The 9423-nt window shown below is 38.1% G+C and overlaps 1 protein-coding gene across 2 annotated transcripts in view; it reads left to right on the top strand.

The window, feature by feature from the left end:
* LOC135471869 (uncharacterized) overlaps positions 1-9218 on the top strand; it is an 82531-nt gene extending 73313 nt beyond the window's left edge. The window contains exons 1-6 of one of the 2 annotated variants that reach the window (XM_064751279.1): positions 4269-4489; positions 6752-6807; positions 7368-7455; positions 7714-7778; positions 8098-8181; positions 8599-9218. In XM_064751279.1, coding sequence (XP_064607349.1) covers positions 4487-4489; positions 6752-6807; positions 7368-7455; positions 7714-7778; positions 8098-8181; positions 8599-8803 — 501 coding nt within the window. In that variant the 5' untranslated portion in view covers positions 4269-4486 and the 3' untranslated portion in view covers positions 8804-9218. Of the gene's footprint in view, positions 1-4268; positions 4490-6751; positions 6808-7367; positions 7456-7713; positions 7779-8097; positions 8182-8598 lie in introns of those variants that run through there. The other variant, XM_064751278.1, reaches the window with a different exon arrangement.
* Positions 9219-9423: the final 205 nt, after the last annotated feature.

The raw sequence follows: 9423 nt of genomic DNA, 5'->3' as shown, positions 1-9423 counted from the left end.
GGTACAACATCCACGAGGAGGACGGTGGCTAATTTACCTTCATATAGTTATAAAGCACAACATCCACGAGGAGGACGGTTGCTAGTTTACCTTCCTAAAGGTATCAGTTAGAACCTCCACGAGGAGGACGGTGGCTACTTTACTTTACTGCAGGTATAAGGTACAACATCCATGAGGAGGACGGTGGCTAATTTACCTTTCCTCAGGTGTAAAGTACAACATCCACGAGGAGAACGTTGGCTAGTTTACCTTTCTGGAGGTGTCAGGTACAACATCCACGAGGAGGACTGTACCTAATTTACCTTCCTACTGGTATAAAGTACAACATCCATAAGGAGGACAGTGGCTAATTTACCTCCATGTAGGTATAAGGTACAACATCCACGAGGAGGACGGTGGCTAACCTACCTCCATGTAGGCATGAGGTACAACATCCACGAGGAGGACGCTGGCTAATTTGCTTTCCCAAAGGTATAAGGTACAATATCCACGAGGAGGACGGTGGCTAATTTACCTTCATATAGTTATAAAGTACAACATCCACGAGGAGGACGCTGGCTAATTTACCTTCATATAGGTATAAAGTACAACATCCATGAGGAGGACGCTGGCTAATTTACCTTCCTATAACTATAAAGTACAACATCCACGAGGAGAACGGTTGCTAGTTTACCTTCCTATAGGTATCAATTAGAACCTCCACGAGGAGGACAGTGGCTACTTTACTTTACTGCAGGTATCAGGTACAACATCCATGAGGAGGACGGTGGCTAATTTAACTTCCTGCCGGTATAAAGTATAACATCCATGAGGCGGACGGTGGCTACTTTACCTTCCTGCAGGTATAAGATACAACATCCATAAGGAGGACGGTGGCTAATTTAACTTCCTGCAGGTGTAAAGTACAACATCCATGAAAAGGACAGTGGCTAATTTACCTTCCTGCAGGTGTAAAGTACAACATCCACGAGGAGGACGGTGATGAGTTTACCTTCCTGCAGGTATCAGGTACAACATCTACGAAGAAGACGGAGGCTAACTTACCTTCCTATAGGTATAAAGTACAACATCCATGAGGAGGACGGTGGCCAATTTACCTACCTGCAGGTATTAGGTACAATATCCACGAGGAGGACGGTGGCTAATTTACATTCCTACTGGTATAAAGTACAACATCCACGAGGAGAACGTTGGCTAGTTTACCTTTCTGGAGGTGTCAGGTACAACATCCACGAGGAGGACTGTGCCTAATTTACCTTCCTACTGGTATAAAGTACAACATCCATGAGGAGGGACGGTGGCTAATTTACATTCCTACTGGTATAAAGTACAACATCCATGAGGAAGACGGTGGCTAATTTGCTTTCCCATAGGTATAAGGTACAACATCCACGAGGAGGACGGTGGCCAATTTACCTTCATATAGTTATAAAGTACAACATCCACGAGGAGGACGGTGGCTAATTTACATTCCTACTGGTATAAAGTACATTCATGAGGAAGACGGTGGTTAAGTTGCTTTCCATACGTATAAGGTACCACATCCACGAGGAGGACGGTTGAAAATTTATCTTCCTATAGTTATAAAGTACAACATCCACGAGGAGGACGGTGGCTAATTTACCTTCCTACATGTATAAAATTCAATATCCACGAGGAGGACGGTGACCAGTTTACCTTCCTATAGGTATAGAGTAAAACATCCATGAAGAGGACGGTGGCTAATTTACCTTCCTACTGGTATAAAGCACAACATCCATGAGGAAGACGGTGGCCAATTTGCTTTCCATAGGTATAAGGTACAACATCCACGAGGAGGACGGTGGCTAATTTACCTTCATATAGTTATAAAGTACAACATCCACGAGGAGGACGGTGGCTAATTTACCTTCATATAGGTATAAAGTACAACATCCACGAGGAGGACGGTGGCTAATTTACCTTCCTATAGGTATAAAGTTCAGCATCTACGAGGAGGACGGTGGCTGATTTACCTTCCTATAGTATAAAGTTCAACCTTTATAGGTATAAAGTCTTCCATCCTTCAGGTATGCAGTACAACACTGACGATGACCAAATTAACTTCTGATAAAGATTTAACTGATTGATCGACACACACTTATGAGGACAATAGATAAGTTATATGTCGTTTTGGTACAGCTAAAATCTATATGCGGAGGACTGTTGCCTTGTTTATTTCTGAGAAATATATGTAACATATAATGTATAAGTATGTATGTAAGGTGATGGATACCAGGGTTTGTTACGTGTTTAGGAAACTTTTTTAAAACTAAGTATTAGCCCGATTTGAATGGAAGCCCTGTAAGTTATATAAGAGCTCTTCGCTATCCTGATCACACTTGTGTGGTAATTAACCATAGGTTGTTATTTGTTACTTAGAAATGTTATATGTTTTATGTATATGATTATTATTATTGCTTTATTCTGTGTACAGTAAACTTCTGACGCTTAATGTTGTAATCCCTTTTGATCTCTGCCTGTGCATAGCTGTTCACAGCGCTCTTGTTTGTCAATTAACGTTCAATGGCCATTTAATTAGTAGGTAAAAACTTGCAGAGATATAAAGCCTGGCGAATTGTTACGCTCAGGATATGGACAAACAAGGTCTTTGCTGCTGTTGTATAGCCTTATTTATAACCCCAAAAATACACATATGTAGCTTGAGACTATAATTTGTAAAGTGCGAAAAACATTGAATATTTAAGAAAGCTTATTTTGCCAAAGATATCAAGTAAGTTTTTCAGAGTTTACTTCTTAACACACCCCACACATTATTTCCTCTTATGGCAGAGAAAGGTTCAAGCGTCTAAATTCTGAGTGTCTGACCTCTGACTTTCATGCATGACCGAGTTTATTTTGTTATACCGCAGAAGCTTACATCCACATATATCAGATTTCACTGGTGGACAAGTGATCGCCCGCTTTATTGCTCCGGAATTCTCTAAGTGAAAACGTTTAACTCGAAACTAAATTAGGCGTCTCCATCTTATAGGGTTTTCATATGTCGCGCTACCATAAAGTTACTTGCTTTATTTATGTATTTATTTATTTGATTATTGTTTAACGCCATACTCTCTGTAGGACACATGGTTTGTTTATTCACAACCTAATATATATAACATCCTAGCCCAGCAAACCATGGTGGAATTTTTAGAAAGACAATATAGTCCTCAGACTTAAAAAGGAATTCAGGACTTATCTCCTTGTCAAGGGAATCTGTCAGCTATAACTTTCTCATACCCAGAATTGTTTTCTTTGACCTAAGCAAGATGCATTTATTACTACTATTATTAAGTTTTAAAAAAATAAAATGATCAGAATCATAAAAATCCACACATCACAAAATATTTCTTAACAAATATGTGTACAGGCAAAAGAATGCAACAATACAGGTGTATGTAAATACACCGTCAATGTAATTATGTAACTCAATTCGCATTAAAATTTGCCTTTCCCTGCCCGACAACCAAGCAGCGGAAGATCCATGTATAATACAATATGAATTTGGGTCGGGCTTTTTGAATAGCGCTTTGATTTTATTCATACAATGAATGAAATCTTCATGAAATGGCTGAAAAGGAAGTATGTCAAGCAAATACCATTTCATTTGTACTACTTAGCACATTGGGCCTACTATAGTGCTTGAAAGTCATATCTGCAGTGTCGTGATAACTTTTGTTATGGTTGAAGAATTTAAAATGTACTTCGGACCAATATCTTCATCTTAGGAATTAAGTAGGGACTATTTTATTTTCTTCATATGGACATGTTGTCTCACATGAATGATCTTGATGTCTCCTTATCCCAATTTACTTGGAATTCGACGGTGGAGAGTATTTTCTATCATGTACGAGTTTGTTTATGTTTTTCGGACGCCAGAGCAATACAATATTTGGAAAAACTCGATGTTGATAGAGGTATAAATGATTTTCTAATTCCATTATAAGATAACACATTTTCAGTTAGAGTTAAAAACGTGGAGTTTCTAAGAACATTCAGTATATAGGCCTGCTCTTTCTACACTTTTATACCTCCGTGCATCACTTGCCACAATGTCTAAACAAAACAAATTTATGGGTAACTTTCGTGTGTCTGGACCGTGGAAAGCCGAGGTGGCGGTGTGTTTGTAAACACAGTTTCCCATCGCATGTCTGCTGAAGTAATACTATCTCAGGGTGACTTGTTAGCTTTGCAGTTTGGCTAATGTAGTACATAGCTTTTATAAAAGCTTTCCACTTTATTTCTGGACGCTGCAATGTAACAATGACAGCACACCAACCTGTCGTGATTCAGTCTGTGGATGAATTGTTAAGTTGTGTAAAAAGTTGCAAGGATTGTTGTAAAGGAGACTATATTTCATTCCATTGTCCGTTATGTCCACCGTCAAAGTTCAAGCCAACAAGGAAGAAGAAAGTAGAGAACCATTTGAGAGCTGTACACTGGAAAGCACGCGTTGAGGGACAAAATGGTACGTAAAATTAAGCATCAATACGTTTCATTCATCTAAAATACTGTGTACATATATAGTTATCGTCTGCGGCTTTATATGATAGGCGAGCTTTTTGATTAACTTTTCATGTTAAAAAAAATAGATACATTCCCTGTCAATGAGATGATACGTTCTTAAATTATTTTTCTACATCTTTTTTCGAAATGTATACTCCTAGTGGTCATCCAGACGTATATGCAGATTAATCGGCTCTGTAGGTGACGCCAATTTAAAATATTCTTCCACTGATGAGGCAGAGTAAAATAGGTATCAAAGCAAATCTAAACTTACAGATCTTTTTTTCGTGATTGGCCCCGGCGATGGATGTAAAACAAAAAGATGCCATCAACTTCCGGTCGGGCAAATGCAAGTGTCTAATTTGCAAGGGAAAAAATAACTAACACAAATAGATCAGATCATCTATGCCTGCAATTGAACTTCTACTCAATGGCCTAATATGAATAGTAGTTGTGTAGTGTTTGTGTACATATTCTCTCTATTAGACCAACAGATTAGTCATTTGCGTGTATGTTTTAATACCACACAATGTAAAGAACGCTCCCGCTGCGCTAACCGTAACTCGAAAGCCAACAGATGTTTTTCTTACATAATGCATGAACGGTGGCAAAAATTTTAATGCCAATCACTGGAAAACTATTCATCTGTAATAATTTTATACGAGAGAAGAGCACAATTTGTCCTGCTGACCAACTTTCAACATTGCACCATTACTGCTTTTCGCATCGTGTCTCAAAAATCAGAATAAAGTGTGCCTAAAAGCGAAAACTTCTTTAGAACCAAAACAAAGCCACATTGGTGGTTAGCTATTTATGCCTAATGCATGAACAGTAGGTAAATTGTGGTCAAACTTTTTAAGCTAGAACAAAGCTAGAACAAAAGCAAAGCCAGATTCACAATCTATTTGTCAAATTACACTGTATATATTCACACAAGAAATTGGATCAGCTCTGCACGGGTTTAAACTTCTTTCCAAAGGCTTCACTGTGCGAGCAATCTAATTAGGCTTTAAGTTTGCGCTATATATTACAGTCCATGCACATATGTCCATAAAATTGACCGCCATCACATGGGCTGTAAATTGAGCTGTTTTTGAGGCGTAAAACACCATTGAAATAAATAACTAAATTATCACAATGTTCAAAAGACGTGTTTATTTTTGTAGGTAAAAGTGCCGTTCTTTGCCATCTAACTGAACACAGTTCTTCACGGCATTTCCATTGCACGTCATGTTGAAGGATAATTATTCGCAAAGAGAACACTAATTAAGGAAATGCATTTCAAATCTGAATTGAATATTATACTCGTGTATATCTGCATTGTGGTGCTTGGGGCGACAAATGCTGGGCATGACTGAACATTGTTGCATGTCTTAGGGTTAAGGTCTTTGTCTTGAACACATTCTTTCGGATACGTTTTGCTTTAGAATGTGTAACGATGTGGGCGTCGATTTTGATAAGTGTTGCAGTCATTTCTCGTATGTTTTCAAGAAAGATACAACTTTTGTGATGTCTTGATTTCTGTAGATTTTCGTCAGAAGACTTACAAGTGTCCAGGATTATTCCATTTGCGGACGAGGAACTCAACAATGAGTTTTTTAAATGTTTATTTGTGTATCTGATGTCATTTCACAGGTATGGATAAGGGAGCAGTTGTCATGCAGGTGACATTGATTTGTTTATTTGATTGGTGTTTTACGTGTTTTTTAAATGTTTATTTGTGTATCTGATGTCATTTCACAGGTATGGATAAGGGAGCAGTTGTCATGCAGGTGACATTGATTTGTTTATTTGATTGGTGTTTTACGCCGTACTCAAGAATATTTCACTTATACGACGGCGGCCAGCATTATGGTGGGAGGAAACCGGGCAGAGCCCGGGAGAAACCCACGACCATCCGCAGGTTGCTGGCAGACCTTCCCACGTACGGCCGGAGAGGAAGCCAGCATGAGCTGGACTTGAACTCACAGCGACCGCATTGGTGAGAGACTCCTAGGTCATTAGGCTACGCTAGCGCGCTAACCGACTGAGCCATGAAGGCCACAGGTGACATTGAGGCATATACTCAAAATGTTTAGAAATAACAGGTGGGTCTGAGCCTCAAGTATTCAGCATCAGTAGAAAAATACCATTAAACTGTGTCTGACAATTTTTGGATTTTTAACCAACTTAAACACAATGTTTGGATTGTATATATATATGCCGCATAATGTTGATATTTCAGGTTGATGTGATCGACCAGTATGTGGAAGGCTTGTTGACAGACAGAGATTCAAAGTGGTATGTATAGCTTAAATCTGTACACTTCATTTATTTTCTTTGTCTTTTACATATTTTTCTATATTTCCTCATATGTGTAGGCGCATTCTGGAGTTTCGCACAGTGACTGGTGTGAACAACAATTAGCTTAGGAATACCTACACATTTTTCTGCGCAATTATAATTTACAGACACAGTGTATTTAATTGACCCTTGTATTTGACTATATACAGTAGTTTTAAACATATGATCATTTCTGTCTTTCCCTATTCTTCTATAGGGGCGTGCAGCACCACTGTACATTCATATCACACAAACTCGAAAGATTTCGCTGCTATTTGAAGAATAGTTGCTGCGATACAAATAATTAATTTGTTACATGACATATAGTTTAATGTATTGTTTCACATCATACAGCCACACTTGATGGTAGCATGTGATTTCATAAAGATCCTTCATCGCCCGGGATATATTAATATGTATCTAAAACGAGTGTTTTAGAGTGTTTCACTGTGTTATATTGATAGCTTCTCCTAACCCCTTCCTCGTACAACTGTATACATGATTATGTGTTTATCTAGGTCCGAGAGCTCTGAGCTGGAGATTTTCTTGACAAATCCGAGAAGGGAATTTCTAAAGGGCTTTGGTTTCGGTTATGTCTTGGACTTGGTACGTAAAAGTGTGATTTCGGTGTATAAATTGTTTATAAATTGATATTGACTTTTTCGCTTAGCTTGATTTATATGTACTGAAAATACCCTTTGTATGGAAAAAGCCGTGTTACTATATTTATATATGTTTTACGTACCAAAAACAACGCTGCGAGACTTTGGAATTTTGTAAATGTTTTGTGAGTAAATTATGGCCATTCTGGGTGTTATTTCGAATGGGTATGCGTATGGTACTTAATAAGATTTTCTCTTTTAGGCTTATACATATCTCGAAGCCTATGTGGAAAAAAAGTTCTTCAAATTGAAGCTTAGGGACAAACGGTACGTATAGGTACATGTAGGTAGGGTGGTTGCCAGTAATCCCGGTCTTCTCCATGCACGTTTCAAATAATCATGCCTATAAGGGTTTTTTGTTACAGTACAGATCTGGGATGTTCTGTTTGTTTGTTGTCACAACTTATTTTGGTCCAAGAGTGAAGAAGAAAGTGACGGATTCATTGCTGCTTACATGGAGCGTGATTAAATTATGCGAAACAATCTGCATATGCTTTTGTATACCTTGTCTGTATATGTGCATTGGAAATAGGCCATGATTATCTTTCACTGTGTGATTATATTGTTGTGTGAAACATTGCTTCAGGCGCCCCGCCACATCTGGATTTGTACACAAGTTAGTCCAGCTACCAGGAACCGAGCGAATTCAGAAGATTTTAAATGTGGATGGGTTTGTATTTACCTTGTGTTTTATCTGTCTGTTTTTATTTTTTGGTATAATTAGATATGGCTATTTTGGCTCCAGTTATGCATGGAGTAGTATCGGAATGGCTTTCCAGCTTTCAAGTTACCTATATACAGACAGTTCAAATGTGTATAAACATTTGACAAGGCTAAAGCCATAAAAAAGGAGGAAAGTAACTAAGAATATTGCAGTCATCAAGTAGTCATTTATATGTAGATGTGTGTTTAATTATTTATCATTATAATTTCATAATTTTATTCCACGCATGACTTGCTAAAAAGTGTGCAGGCATATATGTTTAATTAGTAGCAATATATATACATTTCCAGATTTCAGTCTTTTACAAATGAAATAGGAAGCCTTTAACAGGATTGCATTCTGTTCACATTTTTTTCTTTGTAGGTACGAAGGGACAGTCAGGAATAGGAGATGTAAGGAAGCTTTGGTTCGGGATGTAGTCACACTGCTTGTATCCAACAAACTGCACATATCTTTACCAGAAGCAAGACGGAGATGCTGTCAAACTGAACATTCATCGTTACACACGGCACTTAAAAAAAGTGAACAATTAAGAGCACACCGCTTAATCAGCCGTACCGAGTCGTAAATGGCATGTTGTGTGTGTAAATAATAGATGACTGATGAGTTGACAATGTGTATTTTATATCATTGTTACCATTGTATCATGGCTATATGCCTTGTACATATAGCCTACACCTATAATGTATTTTCCATTCCACCTCCATACCATTCATTGCTTCACTTACACATGTATAGAATCTTAGAATGTACAAGAGAGTTAATACACTAATAAACTTGCCTAGGGTACTGCAGCATATGTAATGAAACACAACTTTTATCCGTACATCTCAGTAAAGCGTTCTTCAGTTTATAATAGTTTTTCTGTAAAGGTTTTTGCAAACCGGATGAATACAATGCTGTAACCATTTTTAGGGAAAGGAACTTGTTGAATTAGAGTTTCTGTTGGCAAACTCTCCATGGGCGGTGGGTTATGGCACTGCGACAGGGCTCCTTAAAATACATATATTTAAACTAGAATGTGGTTGTTGACTTTTTTATTCAACTGTCCGGAATTGGTGGTCACTGGATTTCTCATATTGGATGATTCGAGGATTATATTCTAAGGCTCTGTGAAAACTTTCTCATCTACGTACATGTAGAGAAAGGCAAACTCGGTTTGTCCTCGTTCGTGTTGGGCTTTTCCCA

The sequence above is a fragment of the Liolophura sinensis genome, chromosome 7 (assembly GCF_032854445.1).
Source record: "Liolophura sinensis isolate JHLJ2023 chromosome 7, CUHK_Ljap_v2, whole genome shotgun sequence".
NCBI lineage: Eukaryota > Metazoa > Mollusca > Polyplacophora > Chitonida > Chitonidae > Liolophura > Liolophura sinensis.
The sequence above is the reverse complement of the archived record's forward strand: the minus strand, read 5'-3'. Positions and strand labels throughout refer to the sequence as shown.